At 35.9% G+C, this 26517-nt stretch overlaps 4 protein-coding genes and 1 long non-coding RNA gene across 9 annotated transcripts in view; 3 read left to right on the top strand and 2 right to left on the bottom strand.

Annotated features, from left to right (window-relative positions):
* Positions 1-1150, bottom strand: part of LOC124182964 (DNA polymerase alpha catalytic subunit) — a 28741-nt gene extending 27591 nt beyond the window's left edge. The window contains exon 1 of the mRNA XM_046570842.1: positions 845-1150. Within this exon, the coding sequence (XP_046426798.1) occupies positions 845-860 (16 nt within the window). The 5' untranslated portion in view covers positions 861-1150. The remainder of the gene's footprint in view (positions 1-844) is intronic.
* Positions 1151-2100: 950 nt separating this feature from the next.
* LOC124182991 lies at positions 2101-2588 on the top strand. The gene is made up of 3 exons (XR_006870901.1): positions 2101-2165; positions 2263-2344; positions 2561-2588. It is a non-coding gene; the product is annotated as an uncharacterized LOC124182991 (long non-coding RNA).
* Positions 2589-4907: 2319 nt separating this feature from the next.
* Positions 4908-12678, top strand: LOC124182972 (queuine tRNA-ribosyltransferase catalytic subunit). Its single transcript, XM_046570862.1, has 7 exons — positions 4908-5088; positions 6346-6435; positions 6558-6711; positions 8163-8295; positions 8829-8990; positions 9105-9273; positions 10931-12678. Exons 1-7 carry the CDS (start codon positions 4948-4950, stop codon positions 11276-11278), a joined length of 1197 nt encoding a protein of 398 aa, XP_046426818.1. The 5' UTR covers positions 4908-4947; the 3' UTR covers positions 11279-12678.
* Positions 12396-15273, bottom strand: LOC124182981 (coiled-coil domain-containing protein 25). 4 transcript variants are annotated; one of them, XM_046570876.1, is made up of 5 exons: positions 14941-15273; positions 14723-14770; positions 14081-14182; positions 12842-13224; positions 12396-12613 (listed from the first exon to the last, which is right to left on the bottom strand). In XM_046570876.1, exons 3-5 carry the CDS (start codon positions 14150-14152, stop codon positions 12532-12534), a joined length of 537 nt encoding a protein of 178 aa, XP_046426832.1. In that variant the 5' UTR covers positions 14153-14182; positions 14723-14770; positions 14941-15273; the 3' UTR covers positions 12396-12531. The 4 variants fall into 4 exon arrangements, with proteins under 4 accessions (XP_046426832.1, XP_046426831.1, XP_046426829.1 ...); XM_046570875.1 differs by having other exon boundaries at positions 14081-14168; positions 14941-15271; XM_046570873.1 differs by having other exon boundaries at positions 14077-14168; positions 14919-15249.
* A 2664-nt stretch (positions 15274-17937) lies between these two features.
* The window catches only part of LOC124182971 (transmembrane protein 135-like), a 55424-nt gene continuing 46844 nt past the window's right edge, over positions 17938-26517 (top strand). For both annotated transcript variants that reach the window (XM_046570861.1, XM_046570859.1), the window contains exons 1-2: positions 17938-18437; positions 19782-19912. In XM_046570861.1, the coding sequence (XP_046426817.1) occupies positions 18291-18437; positions 19782-19912 (278 nt within the window). In that variant the 5' untranslated portion in view covers positions 17938-18290. The remainder of the gene's footprint in view (positions 18438-19781; positions 19913-26517) is intronic.

Below are 26517 nucleotides of genomic sequence, written 5' to 3'. Positions count from 1 at the left end.
TTCAGAAGTTATTTTGAAATAGTAAAATATTAACTTTTGTCTCAATGTTTCATCACGATAACATGACTAACTTCGACCTCGTGCCCTTATGCTATTATAATAATTTTGAAATTTGTATTTAGTAGAGCAGTTGTATAATGCAGGTTATGAAAAAAAAATCTCGATATTAGTAAGACTAATAATTGGTAGATACAAGATACGGAATACAGTCGATTCAAACAGCATGGTAAAAACTCATATCGTTAGAAATTTATTAGTAGTCAAAATATTGTATTTTTAGAAAAAGTTTGTAGGATCAGTAATGCATCCCCTTTACAATATACATAAGGTTACGTATTTCCACAGTTATCAAACTGCAGATCTTCACAAAAGCTGACCATAACTTGCATATGAGACCGAAATTTGTAACATTTGGATAACCAAATAATGTCGAAAGAAAAATTACCATTCTATAGCTTCGGTATATCTTTGAAGAACTTGAATGGGCAAAACATGAGTGAATTGATGCTCCATTACAGTTTACCTGATTTCAGACCATCCTCAAATTGCGAAATAGCAATTATCAAAATCGCATGGCCACATTGACGTTACAAGTTTCAATCTCACATAATCCGATGGTATCGCAGTGGTCTCTAAGCTAGTATGGGGCGAGTTATAACAGGTGACACCAGTGACATTAATCGTGACAAAGAATGCAATGGATATGTGACGATTTCGAGATTGACAATAATAAGGTTTTAGGATATCTATAGATCTTCGTCAAGCCAATAATTTTAAAATGGATTATTTGTCGAGGGAATACGACTTGACATTGAAAAATACACGTTAAATTAGAAAGACTTACATGCAGGTTCATCCATGCTGATGTAAGAGCGAAACAAACGAACAATCCAAACGTCATAAAGCTAACACTAACACTCCACAACGGAACACTCTGCGTTCTATGGAGCGAATAAGAAGATCATAAAATCATAATCTACACCACAGATCAGGAGGGAAGCAGAAAATATGATTTATAAAACACGTGGCTGCTAAGAGCCGAGCAACTGCACCGACATGTAAACAAAATTTCACAACCTACTACAGTAAAATTAGCGGGAAAATTGCCGCAAGGTGCCAACCACTAGAAAAGATGGTAAGAATACTACCAACACTCATTACACTGTTAAGATGGAAAAAGAAAGATCTGCCTCCTGACGGGTCAAGTTAAAACTAATAAGAGAAGCAGGTAGAAAACAGGTCAATATTATACCTATACTTAGGCCGTCATGGACACCCAAATAAATTGATTTCTTTTTAATTCTGTGTTGGTCGTTTGTTGATGTTTGATGATGTATTCCCATGTCTGATGGTCAATGGTTTAGTCGTTATTACTAAAACAAATTTAGCTAGAGAATTCAAGTCATTGACGGAGGACCTTAGAAAGGTTTCTTTCTGGTTAGAACATGTATGGGTGCCTTCCATTTACTGACTCAAATCGACTTGTGTCGCTATTTCTGGTGTAACCGGCCAATCTGGGCAAAGGAATACACCAGAAATAGCGACACAAGTCGACTTGAGTCAGTAAATGGAAGGCACCCAACGTATATGGGTGCTATTTCATGAGCAGTAAAAAGCAGCAGCAGCAGCAGTTTTCCCCTATCACTTCCGGCGCAAGTTTCTGCTGCTCGCAGTTTAGTTTTTCGAGCGACAAGCCACAAGATCACAAGAACAGTCGACCTATTTCATGAGCAGCGCTGCTGCTGCATAAAATTACCAGACTGATGCTAGTGAAAACTACTAAGTTACTAAACCACTGCTGCTTTTTACTGCTCATGAAGGCCGTGTTCGTAAATTGACTGCCAGTACTAAGAATTCCCTAGGATAGAGACAGAGCTGTTCATGAACTCGGCAGCGCAAAATAGGTGAAAAATGGCTGACAGTACTGTCAGTCAATTTTCGAACACGGCCGAAATAGCACCCTATGGCCGTGTTCGTAAATTAACTGACAGTACTGAAAATTCCCTAGGACAGAACCAGAGCTATTCACGAACTTGGAAGGGCAAAAGAGATAAAAGATTGCCGACAGTACTGTCAGTCAATTTTCGAACACGGCCTATATGTACCACTGATATATATATACACTGGATTGGATTTAAGCGTGGTGCCGTCACGCCAATTGAACGGTAGCCATTTTGTACAGATTCTTGTCACTTCAGATATATATAAATATGTACGTGATATATGCATGTGTATATAATCGATTGTGTTGGAAAATTACAGTAACAATTATTGAGGTAACAATGAGTACCTGCGTTTTTTGCAAAACAAAGCAATCAAAATATTGTGGGCGATCATTTCACAAGTGAGTTTACAACGCTGAAGCGTTCTGCAAATGATAACTTGCAGAGGTTATGTCAGCATACGAAGTATTTACTAATTATATTTAACGAGTATTATAACGTACGAATCGTGTCAGTAAAAATTCACAATATTTGAATTATGAACCGATCTTATTATAATTGAAATTGAAAACTCGGGTATTATTGACTCAGGGATTAAATTATAATTCGATGTGTAGATTTCCCGTGAAAGATGTGTTCCGCCTTGCCGTACCGAGCGAATCAGTGATCAACATTGCTTCTGTTGCTGAAAAAATGTTCAGGCATGCTGTAAATTGCAATCAAGGTCTCCCTCCAGTAGAGCCTCAGTTTCCAGGTATTTTGTGTTTGCAGATTTTAAAAAGTCTTTTACAGAATCCGTTGGAAAATTTAATATTCAGTGAGCTAGATGCTCACATTTTCGACGATGCGCCAGATGAGCTTTCTAATCACGTATATCAACTCACAAAATCTGTTATCAAAGAGTATATCGAATTACGAATGTTTGCTTTAACCAAGATTGCTACTTTGCGACAAACAGGATTGAATATACGGCATTACACAAATCGGCAACTCGTATGGGCCAATCAGTAACCATTTATATCCCCTGACGAGATCCAATATGTCGCCTACACATTTGTACCTGATTTGCATGCTCAGATATGTATATCTTTTTTATTTTCTTTTGATTGTGCTTGTAACTTTTTCTTCGTGTGAATGGATTGTGGATTGATACTACTAATTATATTACGGTTGTGGTTTATCGCACGCTACTCTATAAAAATCCCCTAACGTTTGCAAGGAATGTTTTATTCTCCATATTTTTGAATAAAGTTTTTACTCACCCAATTCGATATAATTTAATTCAAAACTTTTTTTTACATGTCTTAAGCTCCACTTTGATGCCAATGGATGGTAAATGGATTCCCTAACGGTTGAATTAGTGTTATACAAATTTTTGAATAATCCGTTTGGAATTCAGCCCACCATCGGATAAAGGATAATGGACGGAAACTTCTTAGAATTGAGGACTTCTTTTGAACATAAAGAAAAATCACGCTTAAATACAAGTTTTTCGTCATATTATTTAATGATCTTTTACATCATATAATTGTAAATAATAATATACTTTCGAAAAAATGATTTGTTCTCCATTTAATGTATCAAACATTATTTTACTCGTCAAAAACTTTTTTGTGTGACGAATATATCGTTAGATTTAGTTCAAAGTTCAAATCTAGCGCGCATTCTGTGACAACTTTCTGTACAAGATGGCGGAAATTCAAGTGTTCAATTGGACACGCGAGCTTACACGTAGAGTATACGGTAATATCCAATCCAGTGTATATATATATCAGTGATATGTACAGGATCAAGGTCCCTAGATTAGACAGGTCAAGACACGCATGGTCAAAATAATTAGTGAGAATGCGCCAAAGGTTTCGTATGACATGGATGGTTTCCATTTAGAGCACAATATGACACGGTGTAAACATTTCTGGTCTATTCCTTTGCCCGGATTGGCCGCTTACAATAGAAATTTGTACACTGTGTCACACTGTGCTCTAAATGGAAAGCACCCGGTGTGTTTCTGATTCCTGACCTGTCACAATGATTAACCTCAAAATATATACGTGCTTCTATTTATTTCGTGAACGTCAGGACACGAAGGGCGCAACTCGTTAATGCTGAACCTCAAAAAATTGAGCAAGATTGGTCAAAACTGGTTCATGCGGTAATGTAAATTTGATATTTTTTGGGCGAACGCGCATAGAACATTTTTGCCCACGTTATAGTGAGAAAAACTGGAACACACGTGTCTTGACCTGTCTAATCCAGGGACCTTGTACAGGATAAGCCAGCAGTGCTGCCAGTGCTGCCGCGTAAGAGAAACTCGCAAAGCCAATCATTGCTCAGCTTACCAGAGAAATTCAGAAAGTATCATAACAATACGATTCTTCGGTTCTTCCCAACAATGCATCGAGAGGATGCGTAAAACATCCTAAGCATCATAAGCATAATCTAGCGAGCCCAATGAAAAATTAAATTTTAATTAACTGTGTGAAAAATGTCAGCAATTCTGAAGGAAAAATCCGGATGTATAACCGAAGAGCAAAAAACTGCTAAATCGGTAGCGTCTGAAAGTGAGAATAAACATATTGCTTGAATTAATTCAAGACCTAGTACAATACCTCTCGCAATATTTATATCTACTTCGTTATTTTGTTAGTTACCCGTGTTCATTTCCGGGTATATTAGAGAAAATAATTCTTTTACTGGTCATTTTTTATATTTTCTGCTAAATTATTTCGTGCTGCTGGTTGCGCAAACGACGCGCAAACGATTGGCACCACAATGTATCTGAAATTCTGTTAGTCTTTCGCATGATATCATTTTCAAAATCCGGGTGCTGAAATTCAGTATCCTAACTTTACTTAAATTTTTCCCAAAAACGAATGACCGCCCAAACGAGAGCGAGTGATATTCCTCATATTCAAGGCACGCGCAAACGATCTAAACTACTTTCAGTTGATTATCTTGACTTCGGTTGCTAACTTTACGAACCTCCTGTGCACAGTATTACGCCATGGATCGCAAACAGCCATGCCGAGTCCCTTTGACTTTTAAAATTGCAGAAACATGTTCAACTTCGAAAGCTCGAACTGGATTAATGATTCTACCGCATCACGATGTTGACACTCCGGTATTTATGCCGGTTGGCACTCAGGTAGAGGCTACAAAAGTCACGCCATGTACTGGTACAATACAAGTAGTTAGGTTAGCTAGTTTTTGACAGATACACAATTCTGACAGATTTGGTTAAGGAGGTTCGTATCTTGAAGAACTATATTACGGGATGATCGTACGTTGTGTATTCGTGAAATTATTATATTAGCAGGCTGTAGAGATCCCTCGTTAAAAATACACAAAGAAAAAATACTGGAATTAATATAAATGAAAGCTCAGATCTGGATGCTTCGTTTCAAACTGCTTCAAAGTCGTTAAAAATCTAGTGTATTTGTTCGATTTCACTTCACGATGTTGCATGTTATTGAGAACACTTTCTCCGATTTACTGTGATACTTTTTGCATTGATTTCACATTGAAAGCATCGATATTGATTATGGACTTGTCGTGTTAGCTACACTTTCTACACTTTTGAAATATACAGTGATAGTATCTTCACACGAAAATATAAAAAGTCTAGAAAATTCGTTATTAATTACTCGTGTAATAGGCCGCAGTATGCTATGTAAAAACCATGCTTCGTGTTGGTAACCCATTCTTTCCAAGCAATATACGTCCATGCGACTTTGCCTGACGAGTATAAATGCGAAATATGTCAATAAAATGACATACATAAAAAGTATAAAAAATGTAGATAACACGAACACACCCTATGATCAACAAATGCCAATATTGAATTAATTACTGAGAAGAAGTAAATTTGTTTCAGAGGCTTTATAGTAAAAATCTGGCAATGTAGTATAAAATTAAATAGTTGTTCTACGTTTTTTAACTATTATGAAGAGATTTGAAACGAGGCATGGATATTTAAGCTTTTATGCATAATTCTGGTATTTACTATTTATGTATTTTTGACAATATCTCTATAGTTTCCATTTAATATAATTTGATAAACACGTAGTGTACGAGCATTTCATAATAAATCTAATAAAAAGTGTTGATTTTTTGCCAACCGATCTCAAACTATTGAAGCATTTTGGATGTCATAGCTACATTAATAATATCATGATTGCATATGTAACACAAAATGTTTAACGTTTCTTGTTTGTATCATTATTACTAATCAGCATATCGCAAACTAAAAGGACATTTCAGTTCCTCAAATGTTTAGAAGTAACATTCCATCATTAGCTAATTTGATCGGGCGTAACGAACCTACGAAACATGTAGAAAATAAGATTGTGCCCTTGAAATATAAATGCATAGTTTACAATATTTTTAGCAATCTTTTTTACAGGGAACCCTGAAGGGGCTGCTGCCTCAGCAGTTGGAAAAATTGGACTGTCAAATAATTCTCGGAAATACGTATCACCTCGGAACAAGACCAGTCAGTTGAACTTTGTACAAGAATTTTCTTAAATCATTTCTACATGATTTGAAATGATAATTTCGTGATTTATGATTCCATTAATTCTGGTCACCTGTTAATTACATATTTAAATGTTTAAGGGTACAACTATTTTGCAAATGGCAGGTGGCTTGCACCAATTTATGAATTGGAAAAGAGCTCTTCTTACTGATTCAGGTGGATTTCAAATGGTCTCTTTACTTCAACTCGCACATATCACTGAAGAGGGTGTAACGTTCCGTTCTCCCTATGACGGTAATATATACCTAATCATCGCTAAAATCTCTTGCCGATTTAAGTTGATCAATTATCACACCAATCAATTGTCCAGTAGTTAAATTTTTAGATTATCAATGTTGTGTCAAGCTCTAAAATACGACATAATCAGGAGAAATTGGAAGATTCTTAAGGTAACAGTAAAGTTCTGAAAAATTTTGCTAAAGGCTATCTCCACCAAAAAATGTCCGATCAGCCACAGCTGTAGCTTTTTCTTAAATTTAAAACAGCTATTTCTGCCAAATATTAATCCCAGCATGAACATATTCTAGAAATAATCAAAATTTGTGCATTTGTTATTATTATTCCTGTTTACGCCAATGTAGTAGCCAATGTAGAACCAACCGTAGTAGCGTAGCATGCGAGACTGTGAAACTGGCGGACCTGAGTTCAAATCCCTGGCATGTCGAGGAGGATCTGAGCGGCAGCTCACAAAAAATGTGACATATGTCGCGTCGTTCAGGTGCCAAATCGGTAAGCTGAGGTTTGAACTCGGTCTGGCTATACCCAGGTGAGGTTTTCTGCAGTTTTCTTTGTCCCTTGTGCGAATGCAGGTGTTCCTATTAAACATCTTAAGACAGCTGCGGACGCATAATGATTGTCACTAGTCCATCCTTACTACACCCCACAAAAGCTATTCATTTATGAATACATATCCGAAAGGGCATGGCGAGACTGGAATGATAATTATTATTGTTATTATTATGCAACTAATTTGCATTAAAAAATGACGTAGCATTTATTGGATCAGAATAAAATGAGAATAATATTCTTTAAAATTTCACAAGCTAATAATAAGCACTAAAACAAATATTAGTATTGAATTCTTAAATGTTACGTTCTTGCAGTATGCTTGCTCGCTTCCACTTTTGAAACTTTCTCAAATTTTACTCTCTGAATTCGGTAATATACTGAAGTTAACAGAAACGTTCACATATAAGTAGTAAATACGGAGTTAATCCTCTGATTATTAACATGTTTTTACTTTGTCCTGGTTTTTCTGACAAAGTGTCATATGCAGATGTACATTGCAAATTTAATTTGAAATTGGTTTAACATTTTAGAGTGAAATCCACTTGGCCAAGTGTACTATTATCACTGATTAAAAATATAATAAAACTCAATGAAGTTCGCGATGAAGAACTTCTCATTTTTGTTACTATAAATCACCTTTTCAAATTCCTTGCAAAGAGTGAGTTGTTAACCTGAACAATTTTCAATTTTCACACACGATCTAATAAATTAATGAAAAGAAAAAAAATTCTATTCTTAGCTACAAATATATCATCGCTCATTCGGAACATTTGCTTAGACAGTATATTACCTAGAGCTGAAAGAAATTATTTTCTGTGAATCAAGTACTCCACATTTTCTAGTATTTAGAATTGGTGCGATATTCCTTAATTCTTTGTTGTGTAAGTTGTTTTCAGGATCTGAATGTGTGTTGACACCGGAACACTCAATTGAGATACAAAACACAATTGGTGCAGATATCATAATGCAGCTGGATGATGTGGTCCATGCAAAAGTAACCGGGCCTCGAGTTGAAGAGGCAATGCATAGGTAATTCAATTGAGCAAAAAAAAACTATTGTTTCCTGCTGTCCACGATAATTGGAGAAAGCACAGTTGCAGATGCTGGACTAGAATCTGTTTGAGAGATAGTAACATTAGGTGATAAGGGAATAAAGTCAAAGATTGTTCTTGAGGCTGGGTGTCCTGCCTGAGCAAAGCGCAGACAATAATCACCCAAGGAAATAATCGGTTTTATTCCAGTGTTGCATATAGGATTTTATTCTCGATAACTGTGGCCACTTTATTCACTTAAAAAGTGGTCCCCATTAAACAAAAGTGCTACTTTTTTCCCGTAAATGAGTGGGAAATAAAAACTTTGTTTCTACAAATGTGGGGAATAAGAACTTTTCTTCCGCAGATGCGGGAAAAAAATATGTCAAATTCTACTTTTGTCTCAATTTTCAAGTCAATAAAGTGCCCATCACAGTTGAGTTGGGAATAAAAATTATTCCACCATAATGCAATCAACTTTCAATACTGCCACTGAATAATAAAATTCTTTTTTCTCTCTGCACTCATTAGAACCACAAGATGGGTAGACAGGTGCCTTTTGGCTCATCAAAAATCTGATGAGCAAAATATTTTTCCTATTGTTCAAGGCGGACTGGATCCACAGCTCAGAACAGAGAGTGCTAAATTGTTGACACAGCGGCAAGTCAATGGTTTTGCCATAGGAGGTTTGAGGTGATTTTGGATATATTGCTTATTGTCGATAATTATCAACACTACTAAATAAGATATGCGATGTTTAGTAGTTGTGATGTGTAGCCATTTGTCTGATCTGATGGTTATTTTCAGTGGTGGAGAAAGCAAGAATGATTTTTGGAGAATGGTACATTTGTCAACCAATGTTCTACCGGTCGATAAACCAAGGTATTTAATGGGGGTTGGATTTGCTGTTGATTTAGTCGTATGCTGCGCTTTGGGAGTTGATATGTTCGACTGTGTCTTTCCAACCAGAACAGCGGTAATTGAAATTTTTATGTTTCAAATTAGGTGAATTTTTACCGCAGACGTTATTTTCATGAAATGTTGTGGAATAAAATCACAAAAACATCTTTTTTTTTGTGAAGTAGGGCTGTGCGATTAATCGTAGACTTCCATCTATTGTTCCATCCGAAAAACAATTAATTGAAAGAACAGATCAATGGATTAATCGTAAAAATGCTAGTGGAAGAGACCAGTTATTTGATTAATTGAAAGAACAGTGAAACTAAATTCTTGATCAGTCCATTCTTTGGAAAATTAATCAACAGAAAAATTAGCAAAGCGATCAATCGAAAAAACAGTCGCAATGAAAAAAACCATGTTTCCACCGCTATCACGACTTTCAACCAACATCTGAATTTGCTGGAAATGTTAAGGTGCAGCCATAACGTTATTAAAGATAAATTAAAACTTTAACCCACAAGAATGAATAGAAATACATGTTGGTCTAACGTTTTTCTTTCTCCACACTAGCAATATCGAGTGACTTAGTATCAGTGAATTCTACAGATTCAATTTAGTTAGGTGACGGTCAGAGATGAAATGATGCAATTATAGCAATCAGTTGTTTTTTTCAAAACGACGTTTCGGCAGGACCCCACCTACCATCATCAGGTTTCTTACTGTTCAAACATAGTTGTTGAAATAAATATTAAGATAACAGTCCTATCGGTATAGGTAGGTGGGTAGTCACTTCCTTCTCGAATATCATGCAACAAACATCGCAAACGTTTAGGAATGTCGATATATGTAAGATTTGAACAATTCAGTTTTTCACATTAGTTTCAATAATAAGGTTAAACAATAAACAGTGGCATTTATGTACATTAGTAAATTTCTAAACACTAAAAATTCTCATGTAAAAATTGTGATTGATTTTACATTAAAGAAACCTGATGATGGTAGGAGGGGTCCTGCCGGAACTTCATTTTGAAAAAACATAGCTGATTGTTATAATTGCATCATTTTATCCCTGGCTGTCACCCAACTAAATTGAATCTGTAGACTATCTACACGGTCACGAACATCAATTTCATCTATAAGTGAATTAGATCATACGTTAGTTTTTAGTATCGGGCCCACGTGCACGTTATCTTGTTACATCCTGTGGGTTCCCTTTGAATTGCTGCATCTATCATTTCAGCGAAACACTATGTACCACTGACCGTAGTAGCTCAGGTGCTAGCACCAGAGTCTACGGAGTGGGAAGACATGGGTTCAAGTCTCCGGCCTGCCAATAAGGCTCTGAATGGCAACTTGCAAAAATTTAAGACGGGTCGCCATTCAGGCGCTGAGTTGCTGGTTGGTGATTTGAACTCGGGTCCGGCTACACCTGGTCAAAATTTTCGGGAGTTTCCCTTATCCCTCATGCCAATGCAGGTGTTTCTATTGCGACTGTCAACCTGCTTTACTATTCTCCTTTCTTCCTTCTTTAGAAATAAAATTGTAATAAATAAAGGTTATTATTATTATTACCTGTTTGTGAATATAATAAAATAAAAAATAAAATCATTCATAAATCGCCTAATCGAAAATCGATTAAGTGAAAGATCCAATTCATCAGCGTCTATAATTAATCGATTCATCGCAAAGCCTTAATATTAAGAATTAACAGTGCATCTATTACAACATTACAGAGATTTGGCTGTGCGCTGATACGGACAGGTCAGTTAAATTTGAGACAAAAGCAGTACAAATACGACACGGCACCAATAGACGATTCCTGTGATTGTTCAACCTGTAAGAACTATACTCGTGCCTATTTACACCAAATAGTGACACAGGAAACCGTGGCTTGTCACTTGCTGAGCGTGCATAACATCAACTTCCAATTGAGGCTGATGAGAGATATCAGGGACAGTATCAAAGAGCAGACATTTCCCCAGTTTGTTCGAAAATTTATGTTAGAGTTATACCCGGATGGAGAATATCCAACGTGGATAACAGAGGCGCTGGAAGCTGTTGATATTAAATTATCGAAATGATTACTTCAATACACTAGAAAATAAATTTAATTAAAACTAAATAGACAAGGTTTGGCTTTCTTGTCGTTTCATTGGTTGAAAACAGTCATCTGAATTCTGAACTCACTGCATACTTTTCCTGCAGCTTGAATTTGTAATTACATTTTGTAATTAGTGACATTTTTTCTTTTTCTGTTCACTAACCCATGTTATTGAAACAGCTTTTTTTTATTTTTTATTTTACTGAAGCAAAAGCTTAACATGCGTTTTTACTGAACTAAAAATCTACCCAACCTACAGGATTTTTAGCTCAAGTCTAATAACTAGAGGTGCCTCATTCCATGTAACTCAACAGCTGGACTGGATTCAATTTTGTATACATAATAATATTAATATAATACATAATATTTGTTTTCGTTGAACTTAAAAAGTCGTCTTTAGTATAACATTTCGAACAAGATACAAAAAGCCCTGATTTTACTCCTGATTTTTGATCCTGCTCCAACCTATAAAAGCTAATATCAGTTTTCAAAGTAATTGGATTATCTATACAATTATTTTCTTATATTCATATAAGAATTACCGTACTCATCGTTCTGGTGCAAAATTCGGTAAATAAACGAATAGGTATATTTTCATAAATTACGTATTTAAATGGGAAAAGTCACATGAAAAATCCTATCGCAACAATCCTATATTTTAGGTACACTTCTGTATGGAGAAACTAATATTTAAACTTTCATTCTGCCGAAAAAAAATATATATGCTTTCATTGTTGCTAATTTGATTATAAAATAATTCAATTTAAACTCTGTAGTTATACTATGGAAACGCGCGATTGACAGCATTCATCCATAGGCAAGTTGGTCCGTTGTGAAAATATATCTATTGGTAGTAAAAAAAGATGGAAATAAGAATGTTTAATATGGATTACAAGTCAGTGTTTCAGTGAATCACAGCTTGCGTGAACTTCATCATAAAACTATGTTTCATCAGTTACATTTTATGAGAAATTTCTTGCACAGAAAAGATCTGGATTGATGCTGAATTCTGCTGTGCTAACATATCTACTTGAAGCTACAAAACTAGCATTATAATACGATAAATGGTAAGGTACGAAACATGGCCAGACAACTAATGAGTTTTTTTTTTTTTTTTTTAAATATTGCATGTTGTAAAGTAATACAGCAGGCTGAATAAAAGATGGGTAAATGTTGACATAGTCGACCAATAAATCAATTTTGTAATATTAGTTAGCATTGAGAATAAATGCATCACATAAAGTCGTCCGAATCATAGCCAGTGTTCTCGGTATTCGTTGTCATGTTGTTTGGGCTGAACAGCGAATTGTAGCTTCTGGAAACCAGATGCAAAAAAAAAAACTTAAGCAGTGCAAAAAAGTAAATCGACGAATGAATGAATTGTACGTTGAATCGTGAAATAATTAACTCTGTATGCAAGGTAGTGTATGATAATAAAAGTGAAATTTCACTTGACTGATAAACTAAATTAAATTTTAGAGCATATGATTGCCAAATGGCATTTAGGATTTTAATTAGGTTTTTTGAAATGCTCATTTGTTACCTCATTTCTGCTTCTTCCTGCCTTCTCTTTTCTTCTGCTTTTTCGTTCTCCTTCTGTTCCCTGAGAAGTTTCTTTTTATCATCACGTTCACTTCGGTCCCTGTTTTCCCTCTCTGCCATGAAATTCGGATGTTCTTCTCTCTTTGTTTTGTTCAATCGGTTAACGACTGTATTTAAGCGTTTCGCAACTCGCATTTTACGCACTTCCTTCTCTTTATGGAAACCAACTTGACCAACCTCCATTCCTTGCGTTTTCTTCAGGTTTGACCACATTGTGTAAACAACATCGATGTCGTTCATTTTATTACCCTCTATACTGTTAGCTTTTACCAATTGAGCTGCATCCTCCAGAACAGTCCCAGGAATATCATCTATTGTTTGACCCTGCCAAGTATATAACGACATTGAGGGGTATTTATAAGTAGTCAATTGAAAAAGTGGATGAATTTGAAGAATTTATTTATTGACATTCAATTATTTAATTTAGCAAGAGCTGATTTTATTCAAAAGTGTGTAAATCAAGATTTATTTACATATTTTTTCTTTTCACCACCATCGATTAACAAAAAGCAATGTTATTGATGGCAATCCCAACCATTTTGCTTGATAACACGAGTGCTTGCGATATCACAAACGGCTTAGCCATTTCGTAATATTCTTAGATAGCTTATCGTAATGAGATTGTACATTGTAATTTCTCAAATAAATAAAATATCTCTAAACTTCGAGCAAAATATCGATTTTCAACATCAAGCAGTTTAAAAAAAAATCAGATCATGCTGAAGAGTAAAAGGAAAAATACTATATTCAAATTTGAAGTACAGAAATCATGCCACCAAGTGAAATGGTTGACGTTATTGGTAATATAATAAGAATTATGCTTCTGAATAATTGATTCTAAAAACAAAAGTCCTAATGAAACTCGATTCACACACTTTTAAATAAAACAAACCTACATCAAATTGAATAATTGGTTGTAGATAAGTATTCCCAGAATCCACCCAGTTTTTCAGTCATTTACTCATATGTACCGCCTTAAAAAAAAGAATTTTACTGTTAATTTGCGAATGTTAATTCTTGAATTCAACCAAGACAGCTTTCAAAATCTGAAGACTGTTGAGGAAACCTTATTGTTAGTGTCGCAAATAGAAGAAAAATGATCATAGTCCAGTTCTATATGAACAAGAATGTCATTGTTTTCAGCAGTTTTCATTTGCTCATATAGCGAAAACATACTTGCTTTAACCTCAAGTAAACATGAGCTGATGAGAATTTGTCGACATGGAACCAGACATCTTCCGGCCAACCCCATTTTATGAGATCTTCATCTAAAAACAGAGATCTTGAATATGCATAGAATAAACATCTTGGAATCAAGTTCCAGCAGATGGAAACTTTTGGTGTGTTAAATAATATTTAAAAAAGTCAACCAAATTGGGAATGTTACGGGTCAAGACCCATTCAAAAATTTGGATCACCAAATACAAATTGGACAAAAATTTTACCCACTAGTGTTGGGTTTCAAATAAGTTTTGTGATAATTTCATTGAATTTTACTATATGATTAACAAAGTTTGTGAACCGTGCTGAACATCATATCTGACAGCTGGATATTACTAAGTAAAAAAAGTTCTACCAAACAGAGATAGTTCGTGATTTAGAAAAAAAAAATGGTGGAAAATATTATCCAACGATAATTTCTCAAATCTTTGCTGACGAATGCGTTGACAGGAAATTAAATATGAATGCTTCAAAGCGTTTACACATTACTTCAATTTTAAGGTAATCCTAGTGATTGGTAAACTACCAAAACATGTTGGTAGTAAAGTATATAAAAAAAATAAATTGATTAAAACAAAGAATAGGTTAAAAGGTATCTTACTTTCATACTTGTCGAGACCCATAAAAAGCGTTACGGGAGGCTGAACCACTAAAATAATATAACAGTTAATAATCGAACTTAACCTAACCTTAAAATCTACGAAGGAATAAGTTAATAATGCATAGTATTTTTCCGTACATATATATTTAATAATTTTACTTAGTTTATTAAAATGATGAGATGTTAATAATCTTACCGTCACTCATGAAATAAAATACCATTTTACAGCGGTCGTTACTTTTTCATGTATGTTTTCATGACAGTTCACTCCTTGGTTACTGTTGCATTGCAACCACTCAAGTAGAGATAGGTATACGACGAAAGAAGACCGAACACCGCATGTAAAAGTTGGTTCATTTTATTGCATGAAAATGGCCAAGTCCGCAGAATGGAATAGCTACATGCTCGCGCATGCACTGTTCGCAGTATAGCCGTGCCTTTTCTTTCTCACAAAGAGCGTGAGTGAAAGACTCTCGCTTAACGACGTTAATGATAATCTGTCACACAATACACTTTTATATTTACTAGTAGTTGAATAAATATTGTAATAGATGTAGTCTGGCACGGACTTGAGTTCCGTACTCCTGACTCTGTTCACTAAGGACATAGTTTTTATTTGTAGGTATATGACGTGCAAACACCTCCTACCGATATAGCCGATCTCTAATCCGGCTTGCAATAAATTTGTGTGCTGGTGTACGGCGTACACGTGATTGAGGATATAGGCATATCCTCAGTCAACGGCGTATATCTACATGCGGATTCGAATATGTAATTTCACATTTCCCACCATCTAAGCTTTCTGATTGGTTGACGAAACATTGCAAAACTATACACCTACATACCGAGATAATATCTTGAAAGTTCGCAATCTGTCACCGCCGACTCGGAACCACTCAAGTTCCTCCTCTGTTTCGCGCAAGCTGGTCATAACATCTTTAATTTTACTCTGAAAGGCCGTAAAATGATTGCATCGACGACGACGACGATTGTTTTCGTTTTATTTATGGGGCATTCCCTGTCAAAGCATACCGGTCGTCGTCGTCGATGCAATCGTTTTACGGCCTTTCACAGCTTAAAATTAAAGATGGGATGGCCAGCCTGCGAGAAACAGACGAAGAACTTGAGTGGTGCCGAGTCGGCGATGACCGACTGCGAACTTTCAAGATATTCTCTGGTATATCAGAGCCCGGGATCCTTGCATATCGCTAACCATGTGGCCAATCTTAGAACTATACTATTTATGGACAGTAAAGTATCATTCACAATTGACTTGGTGCAGTGATAGTGCAGTGCGGCAGTGCGGAAGCTTGGAAATACGTATACCATGTGAGCGTTCGCAATCGATTTGTGTAGACAGTAGAGGGAGTGGGAACAGTACAAGGGGCTTATTATGGTTTTTCATTTTTCACAATTCCCACCATCCAAGTATTTTGATTGGTTTACAAAGTTTAATCAACCAATCAAAATGCTTGGATGGTGGGAAATGTTAAAGGTGAATAATTGTAATAAGACCTCAGAACCTTGCAATCTCCAAGCTTCTCCATTGCACCACGAATCAAACCACCGCACGACCAATTAAAATAGATGCTTTGAAAATTTGCCTCAATATTTACATACAATTAACGTAAAATATGCATGATATATACCAATTAATTATCGAGAAATTACAAAATAATCCGGTAATATGGGACCGATATTTTGCAATCTTCCGTGATGCTAAGAAAAAAAGAAGTGCCTACAAATAAATATTTTTAATAATATTGCGGCAGTACACAAGACTATTTTGATTAGAAATTCATTTTCTCTCTAATAAAAAAGTCCTGAACAAATGAAAAAGAAGCCTGAAGCCTGAAGCCTTTAATAGCAACAGGTAAAAAAGATTATAATAACAATAGTATACGCATGAAGTTGGCGGTGGGGTGAGATGCCAAAAACAAAACAAAAAGCATCTAGTAAGCAAAACTTCCTTTGACAGCTGTCATCGGCTGTTTATGACAGTCTTTGACAAATATCTTCATAGTTGACCTGTCATCAAATCAGCATAAAAGAATTCAACTGTCTAATAGACAATGTATATGGAAATAGTGAGGCGCAAAGCGCTGAACAACGAGGCGCGCAGCGCCAAGGTGGGAGGGGCGAAGCCCCTAGTTATCTATAATTCTCCACAAAGTTTGTTATATCATTTAATATGTCTTAAAGCTCGAAATGTCAAATCTTTCTACACTGCAATATCGACAATTTGTGAACGCTATTTTGCACTGTCACATCACACCACACTACCACTGCCCCTAGCACTACACTAAGTCAACTGTAAATAATACTTTAGTATTATACTTTAGTGTCATAATATTTAAGTATTACACTTTAGTATCATTCACAATTGACTTAGTGCAGTGGTAGGGGCAGTGATAGTGCAGTGCGAAATTTTAGAATCACGAATATCATGTGACTGTTCACAGTCGATTATTATAAACGCTTGCATGGTATTCGCATTTACACTTCTGCGTTACACTACCACTGCCCCAACCACAGCACTAAGTCAATTGTGAATGATACTTTAAGCGGGATCCCCCCCCCCCCCCCCCGATCAACGGAGTTTCCTTGAAACTTAAAAATCAACTGCGCGTGCGCGAGTTTTATCGGCTCTTTGTGCAGGCTGGCCGGGATGGCTCGGGATGAGTTTCAGCTGTCAAACTCTTCCTGGCGGCGATGTAGTTGATACGAATTTTCGAGGTTAGAATCTCAAGTAATTGAGGTAGTGAATCGGAAAGGTTTGAGAAGCATTTGTTATTGGGTCGGAAAGTTGACTCTTCAAAGAACGGTCGGAATTTAATGCTTATGCTCTTTGAAAATTCAAACGTACACATTTTGTGTACGCTGGCCTCCTGCTTCGCAGACAAAAATATCGCCACGGGAAGATTTCGTCGACCAATGAGATTGAATTATTTGGCGGATGCGCAGTTGATTTTCAAGTTTCAAGAGATTGTCCCGGTATACGACCGTGGTTTCGTAGTGTTTTCCCTGCCAAATCACCCATTAAAGTGAGAGTCTGAAAGGGAATGCCTGCAGCTGTTTCTCTGTTTTGTCACGGCCCCAACTCGGTGTACAGAGCGCGCAGTCTATCTCTAGAAGTCTATGCTCCAACCAATCCAGACAGGTAGGGGGCCAGTTAATAACATGTGTTGACTTTCTCTATAAGGCTATTCGCAGTTCAGTCATCAGTGTCCCGTTGTTGTCAGTTGTCGCAGCGTCGTAGAGGGTGGATGTCGTCTGGTCGTTCTTAAAAGTTTTGTCCTAAGCGTTTAGCGTTATCAGTTCAGTACAGCTTTTACTAATAAGTAGGACGTAAGGCTTCTCAAACACGAAACGCATGACGCAGCAGAATTATCAGCGCAAGTGTATGGTTGACGTATAGAATTTATTTGCGCCGTTATTTGCTAACCACTGTCGTACGATCGGTAATATGTTTATCCCGACGGTTATCTCCGCAAAATTTTAAATATTCGCATGTAGTGCTGCACGGGTGAAGAGTGAAAGAGAAAAAAGACGAAGGTACGAAATAAATATGCCTCCTCGATTGAGCAAGTTTTCAATTTCGGCAACTTGTATTGACTATGTTCATCCCTGGACTAATTCATGTGTCAGCGCGACCGCTGGTCTGGGACTCCACGCCTTGCAAGAATCATTACGGATTTATACTACCGTCTATTTAGTGAGTGCGCATATTTGTATGCAAATGCATATGGGGCATTTCACGTCAACTCGACCTGCCGCCAACCCTCACTATTTCCGATTTGGCTCGAACTTAAACATAGTATTTCCAGGGTTAAAGAAAATAAACCCTGAATCATTTAGATTTTTTTTTTTTATTAAACAACTATCCTATTTTCGCACTAATTTATATCCCAACATCCGTCAGTTGTACGAAAAAAGCGTTGATACAAAAATTGTTTGCGACGACGTGAAGGAGAAAGAAATAATTTTTGTTGATATTTCGGCAACTTGATGCAATTTTTTTTTTTGGAAAACCAGTCTAAAGTGTTGGTCATCTTGATTTCTTATGAAATTTCCATCATAAATTCCTTGCGAAAATACAAAACTTTGGATACCTTGCGGAAAATTGAGCGATTTTTGGTGCAGCAGTTACAATCAAATGAATGTCAAGGAAACGAAAAAATGGGAGTAGGTACCTACCTGAAGTAAATGCATACATACCTAGTATTCCTTTTTACCTCTCGCTTTTTTGTTTACCATTTAAATGAACAGTTAATTTGATTTTGATAATTTCTGTTGTAAGATATAACTCATTTCGGCATACCTCTCGTTTTTTTGTTTATCAAACAAATGAATAATTAATTTGATTTTGATAATTTCACTAGTATATTAAAAAAATGAATAACGAATTTGATTTTGGTAATTTCAGTAATAAGATATTATTCAATTCCGCAGACATTTATTTCAAGTAGGTTCTCCCATATTTTTCGTTTCTTTGACATTCATTTGATTGTGACTTCTGAATCAAAGATTTCTCCACCTTCGACAATGTCTCAAAAGTTTAATTATTTTACCAGGAATATATGATAGAAATTTTATGAAAATCGAAAATGGCCAACACTATAATAATCGCGATTTTAGATTGGTTTGGCGAAAAAAAAAAAAAAATGCATTGAGTGGTCAATGAAATCAGCAAAAAATATTTCCTTCTAATTCACATCATTGCAAAGAATTTTTGTATTACTTAATTTTTCGATGTTGGGGTATAAATTGCGCGAAAATAAGACAAATTTTTAACCAGTGATCAGAAAAACCTGAAGTAATTCAGAAGTTACTTTTTTGACCCTAGAAATAGCAGGTTGAGTTGGCATGGAATGTCCCATATACAGTATTAACACTGATTTTTATAAACTGACTTGCATTGTTTGCCTATAATCTGCATGTCAGCAGATAAATTAAATACAATAAATACAATAAATTGTTTGTAAACTGTTGTGAAAACACCATAGAAAACACAGTCACCGATCATTGATCTACCTATTGTGTTTTGTTTACAATGCAGGTAACTTTGCTGATGAAAGGAAGGATTCCTTCAAAAGATGACATCAGGCGAACTGTGCTCGGTGTGCTTCAATCGACAGCTTTTTTGTCATGGAGCGCGTTCTCTTACTCCATTTTCCTCTGTTTACTAAGGTATGATGCACAAAAAGTTTCCTGATTGAGATAATCAGAGATATAAATACATTAGTTTTGAAAAAAACCTTTTGCAAACTTCTCTAAAATTGATAGTCCACCCTTTTTTTTTTAAACTACACGATTAAAGCCGTGATTATTCGTGCTTTAGCTTATAGTCACTGTACTTTTTACTGAAGTCAACGTTCCTAACATTAAGTAACGAAACAGTTTTTAGTATTCTCTATTTTACTTTATATTGTAATGAAATCGTAAATCACATTGCAATTAAATCGACAGATTCTTATGTTGTAACTACAATCCACATAAATTGAATTTATAGTTGTAAAATGGTGATTATTTTTCTCGATTAGTAGTTACGTAAACAATGCAAACTTCAATTTTGTTTTTTTCACAGGCTCACCAGCTATGCTTTATAGATATATCTATTATACTGGTCAACAGTGGTTTTGTTGCCCTTGACGTTTGAGTGGTCTGAGTAAGATTAGATGCCAATAAATCCTTCTTTTTTTTTTTTTTTTGTTGTGCTGTATTATGTATCAATGTCTTATCCTGTGTTGTCAGAATTATTTGAACACGTAGGTGTAGGTTATGTATTCGGGGTCTTTACATTCCTGGCAAAGCACTGGATAAACGCGAATTCAGGAGTGAGATGTAACTTATAGTTCTTCGAAAGTCACAAAAATACTAAAAATACCAATATGAAATATCGCGTGTATAGTAATATAAAATCTCATGCGCAAATGTGACCTTTCGGTTTGAATGAAAGGGAAAAGGTCCCGTGCCGTTTTTTTTTCAAATTCTTGTAGGAGGTAATTATAAATTATTGGTCGCACCTATCATTTTAGTTCAAGATGTATTTATTTAAAGCAATCGTACATTTATCGGGGCGTACAGCCCGCGCGTCCGTGGTTGGGTGAAAGCACATACACACGGGAGAGAGGAAATCTCTCGCCCGAAAACTGCATGCAGCCGGGAACGGTGTGCGTGGTATGGTGCACAGATGGCGTCGCCACAGCCTAGGGATATTCCCTGTTACTGTACTATACAACTATACGCCCTAAAAATAAATTGCGCATGCGCCAAATAATACAGTCTCATTGGTCGGCGAAGTCTTTCCGCAGCGATATTTTTGTCTACGATGCAGGGGGCCACCGTACACAAAATGTGTATGTTTGAATTTTCAGAGAGCATAAGCATTAAATTCCGACCGTTCTTTGAAGAATCAACTTTCCGACTCAATAACAAATGCTTCCCGAACCTTTCCAATTCACTACCTCGATTATTTAAGATTCTAACCTCGACAATTCGTATCAACTACATTGCCGCCAAAAAGAGTTTGACAGCTGAAACTCGAGATCGCCTGTCTGCACGAACAGCCGATAAAACTCGCGCATGCACAGTTGATTTTTAAGTTTCAAGAGATTGTCCCGGTATAGACAATGAGAGTCACATAATAATACATGAGTGACTACGATGGCGACATTACGTGACCATACTTTCGTAATAGGATAGAGTGAAAACGAACGATGATTTCTTTTTTAAATTACAACACAAATGAAAAATTATTGCTTGTAGGACGAAAGAAAATGTGACAACCCATATCGTTTCACAAAGAAATATAACAGGAAATCTTCGAACTAGTCAAAATCGAGGTTATTTTCAAATACTCTTTTTTATGGTGGCCACTCGTCAGCCACTGGAAATTAGGGAAAAGTCAGGAAATTCTTGAATTGGTCCGGGAAGCCGGAGAAAAGTGAGGGAATTTCTCAGTTGGTCAGGGAAAATGAATGGTGGTCCAGCGGAACGAGAAAAAGCTAAGCTTCTTCCACGAAATATCAAAATTGGAAAAATCCGAATGCTGGACATTTCCAATTAATAAAAACGTGTTGAGAAATAAAATGCTTTTTGGATGAAAAATGTCTTATTTCACACGAGAGACATTTTTATAAATTCCGTAAAACTAACATTGCTTCTCGGGTATATTTCTTCGAGCGTTGTGCACCCATAAAGATATAATAAATAGGGTGGACAAGAAGCAGGGGTTAGCATAACATAAAAGGATGTCTTAGTCTCCATAAAGGATATCTTATCTGCGTAATAAGTACGTTTCTATAAGGATCTGAACATTGTATTAAAATTTTCGGAAAACAAGTTAGAAAATGGTCGCTGTAAACGTTTATGTAACAATATAAATTTAGACGAATATTTCTGTGCATAAGCTCGGATGTGTAAATTTCTTTCCGTCACCATTCAATAGGTTATGTCCATATTTTTAAATTTCGATCAATTCATGATGATATTAATTAGTTACTTCTATTAGGACTTTTACTTAGCATTTTATTGAGGGAAAGTATCTGAATTTGGTTAGGGAAAGACAGTAAAAAATCAGAGAATTTTTTGACTACTTTTAGTGGCTGCCATGTTTTTTGTTCATGTGCTTGAAGTGTCCTCCTTAGTTTAATGCCGGACCTCCTGATTTCAGTTGCCTCGCTCCTTCATTTTTAATAATCCTAACCATACGGTTTACTTCTTTTAATGAAATTTTCAATGTGGGTAAATAAGTTTTTAACTTTTTTGATTTGATTTTCAACGTTTTCATATGTTTTATGTGCCGAAAATAATGGCGCAAGCTCTTTGGGTGAAAATTAGCACATTCAGGTTTGGCGTCTCACATGCAGGCTGGCAGTACTCAAGTTTCAGGTATTAAACGCGGCTTATGGGAGTTGTAAGGGTGATTTTTGCAGGTCAAGCAGATATGAAATAATTGGTGCAGTAATTTGAGAATGGTTAGCAGACTTTTATTGCTAACTGCCTGATGACTGATTAATGCTACGAGTCGTTGTGACAAGTTTATTTCAATTCGTGATTTAACATGGCAGAGTTGGGCATCACGTGATCCGTTTTGAGTAAGTTCACAGATAGAACACACGTATAGATAAAGCCTAAGTGGCCGTCTGAAATACGTATAATATCCGTAGAATACGTTAATTACGGATAATATACATTGTACATATACGTATAAAGTATACATAGACGGTCATTTAGACATTATCATATTACATATGAGGGATTCTCCGTCAACTCGGCCACTTTTTTTTCGACCATCTCAGATCTGCCCCATAATTGGTTATATCAAAGTACTACTAAAAGGTACTCTATGTGAATTTTTTCAGATTTTTTGATTCTTTATTTGAGACATTGCCGTTTTTTTCAAATGAATATATCTCAGAAACGTGAAGTAACTGAAAAAAAATAACTTTACATGAAAGTTGTAGTTTTTTGTTAGCTTTCAAGAGAAATTTTTGAAAAAATTTTTACGTTTCGGTAACGCTAATTTTTTACCAAAAAAGGAAGAAATTATTTTTTTTATTCAAAAAGGACCCTTGTTTTTGCTGAAAAAATTACAGTCTTCCAATATGGGCTATTCCGCGTCAACCGGATCAGTCATCTCTCAGATATTTTTTTAATTTGGCATGTGGATTGTGTAGGGGGAGTTAGATTTTTGTGCCAAAGTGCGAATCTCATAATGCGAAATTCGATTTTTTATTAACAATAACAAATTAGACTTCCATTTTTTTCAAAAATTCATAACTTCGGCAAAAAATTAGATACAATATTTTTTTTTTTTTCAAATTCCGCGGAAAGCTCCATAGAATTTGAAAAAAAATATGAAATGGTAAAAAAGAGTTGTTATCAATTGTTTATTTAACAATTAATTTTTCAAAGATTTTTAAAACAGTGACTGAGACGACCAAAAAATTTTTTTTAAATTCTGACATGTTCCTTAAACTGTACTACAACCTGTGAATTAATTCCAGAGGGGCGTTTTTCTTCGTTTTCGAGTAAAAAATCATTAAAGGTGTCGATGCGCATGAAATTGCGGTGCGCCGAGCCTCTACGTAATGGCGGGCGGCCGGTTGCCGTCCATCGCTACCCCGCGGTGGCGTCGCAGCGTTATTTTAGAGTCATTTTCACGATGTAGGACATGATTGAAGAATCTGAAAAAAATACTGTACCTTCACAAGGCCTGGTCAAAGCGATAAGTGAAGTTTCAAGAATGTGTTTTTCACCGTTTTTTTATTACAGAGATTCAAAATCTGTTATGACGTATTATGATTCACGCATGAATTACGGACACAGGTCAAGGGTTGTTCCAGGATATGGAATACCTGCACCTGTGCATGCGTCACCTAAATTCTTTATTATCCAGGTAATCCGGGTCACCACTTCGATTCCGCGAAGGGGTCATTTAGTCATTCTATTCTTCAATCAGTTGAAGACACGTCACCAAATGTCAAATAATAGAATTAAGGCAAATAGATTCGCTAAAATCAGGTACATAGAATTGCACCTGCATTATGTTAGCCCCATTGGTGGAATTCAACCAATCAGAAGGGTTGTTGGGTGGGTGAAGCACTATTCTGAACGAATATAAATTTCGAGCATTTCAAAATGCATAATATTTAATCGAATACCAGTGTAACGATCAATGCAATATATCGTCTCATTCTTCATACAAGTAATTCATTTCTGAAAGCAATGTCTACAATAGTTGTGAAACGGTGCTGTAATCCTTTCCAAAGGGTTGGCCATAATTGCGTCCGAAATTTGGTAAAGCCAGTGACACCAGCATTACGGAAAAAGTTTCCGGACCTAGGAGAATATGTGTGCATGGATTATCGAATAAAATTGTACAAATGCAACACAATTACTCCATCTGATAAAAACGAGGTAATTGATATAAATCATAATTATGCGAGTGGTGACGATCTTGATTCACCTTCACCAATTAGTGAACAGAGCAGTGTGGAAATGTTTCTTGAGAATTGTTGTGTGATATGAAAGAATTGTTTATCAACGTGAATTGTGTCGCGGACAAAATTAAATATCTCACAGTGACTCCTCGTAGTTGGTCCATCACAGAATTGGAGTTACAATTTGATTGTTCATATAGAATGGCTCGTAAAGCTAAAATATTGCAAAGTGAGCGTGGATTTGGTTCCTCCCCAGATCCAAGACCATCTCGCACTCTTTGTGATGATGTTGTCTCTCATGTAGTGGAATTTTACTGTTCTGATGAGATAAGTCGGATCATGCCTGGTCAGAAAGATTTTGTCACTCTTCGCAATGTGGATGGTTCAAAACATCAAGTCCAAAAACGACTTGTTTTGTGTGATCTGAAGGAAGCTTACGCCGCGTTCAAGCAACAGCATCCGAATGATAAAATTGGTTTCATAAAATTCGCGGAACTCCGCCCAAAGCAGTGTATTTTAGCTGGACCAACAGGAACACATACAGTTTGTGTTTGCAAAATACACCAGAATGTGAAACTTATGTTGGTGGCGGTTAGCTCAATTTGTCAGACATTCAAAAGAACGTACCACGATTTGATAAAGCAGATATCGTGTGACTCTCCAAATCCTTTGTGCTATGTCGGTGATTGTAGTAGTTGTCCAAGTTTTGATATGGTTACACATGAAATGGAAAGTTTATTCGACGATAATTTCGTAAAAAGTATCAGCTACAAACGGTGGACTCATACGGATCGATCTGTTTTAGAAACGATCACGCAAGAAACGGAAACGTTCCTCGAGACGCTAAAGGAACAGACGATAGCCCTCAAGAAACATAATTTCATCGCTAAACAGCAAAGTGCATATTTGAAAGACAGAAAAAGTCGTCTACAACCAGGGGAGTTCTTAGTTTTGGGTGACTTTGCTGAAAACTATGCATTTGTTGTTCAAGATGAAATTCAAAGCTTCCACTGGAATAACAATCAAGCTATCATCCATCCTTTTTTTGTGTATTATGTTGAAAATGAGGACTTAAAGCATAAGAGCTTCGTTATTATCTCAGAAAATCTACAACATAATACAGTCGCGGTCCATCTGTTTCAGAAGAAACTAATCAGTAGGCTTTTTGAGTTCTTCGGTAGTGAAGTTATCAAGAAAATGATTTATTTTACTGACGGTGCCAGTGCACAATATAAAAATAAAAGTTACTTCATCAATTTGACTCATCATTTAGACGACTGTAATGTCGAGGCTTAAGGGAGCTTTCCAGTGTGACAGCCCGAAAAATCGCTGTTTTTCGCGATTTTTTTTTTTAAAGAAAAAATAATCTAATCGGTCTGGTTTTTTTTTTGTATATTAATTGGGTATTGAAGAATACTAAACAATTTTTTAAAGATCGATTCATTTATTAATTAATATCTATAAAAATGATGAAACAATTGTTGCAGAAAATGCACTTGGATGTGGTGTCCACGTTGGGGGTCACAATTTTGATCTGAAACAAAAAACACAAAAAGATTATTGATCGGTATATAATTGGCTTTCGTGCTATGGAAGCTTTTTTCTTTTTTTTTTTTTTTGCAAAAATGGCGCCGGTTTGAACAAAAAGTATCGATTTTAGCATTTTTTTTGGCAGTTTTTTTTACAAAAAAATAGGAAGATGTCAAAAAAAAAAAAAAAGCTTCCATAGCACGATAAACAATGACGTTAAGAATATTGTGTAAAAAATTCAACTCGATAGCTTTAAAACTCTGCCCTCCAAGTTGGACACCGTTTTGAAAAATGCTGTTTCGAGAAAAACGCGTTCAA

This window comes from Neodiprion fabricii, chromosome 5 (genome assembly GCF_021155785.1).
Source record: "Neodiprion fabricii isolate iyNeoFabr1 chromosome 5, iyNeoFabr1.1, whole genome shotgun sequence".
Classification (NCBI taxonomy): domain Eukaryota; kingdom Metazoa; phylum Arthropoda; class Insecta; order Hymenoptera; family Diprionidae; genus Neodiprion; species Neodiprion fabricii.
This window is presented reverse-complemented; position numbering and strand designations above follow the sequence as displayed.

What these genes read in the sequence shown, in the direction of transcription:
- LOC124182981 (XM_046570873.1), bottom strand. Translation starts at nt 14,943, where the DNA reads ATGGTATTTTATTTCATGAGTGACG. An exon ending in GGGTCTCGACAAGTATGAAA is followed by an intron (nt 14,169 to 14,722) that starts GTAAGATACCTT and finishes CTCTGTTTTTAG; the next exon opens with ATGAAGATCTCATAAAATGG. An exon ending in CAGGAAGAAGCAGAAATGAG is followed by an intron (nt 12,614 to 12,841) that starts GTAACAAATGAG and finishes TCTGGTTTCCAG; the next exon opens with AAGCTACAATTCGCTGTTCA.
- LOC124182972 (XM_046570862.1), top strand. Translation starts at nt 4,948, where the DNA reads ATGGATCGCAAACAGCCATGCCGAGTCCCTTTGACTTTTAAAATTGCA. An exon ending in ATCACCTCGGAACAAGACCA is followed by an intron (nt 6,436 to 6,557) that starts GTCAGTTGAACT and finishes TAAATGTTTAAG; the next exon opens with GGTACAACTATTTTGCAAAT. An exon ending in TCTTTCCAACCAGAACAGCG is followed by an intron (nt 9,274 to 10,930) that starts GTAATTGAAATT and finishes ACAACATTACAG; the next exon opens with AGATTTGGCTGTGCGCTGAT.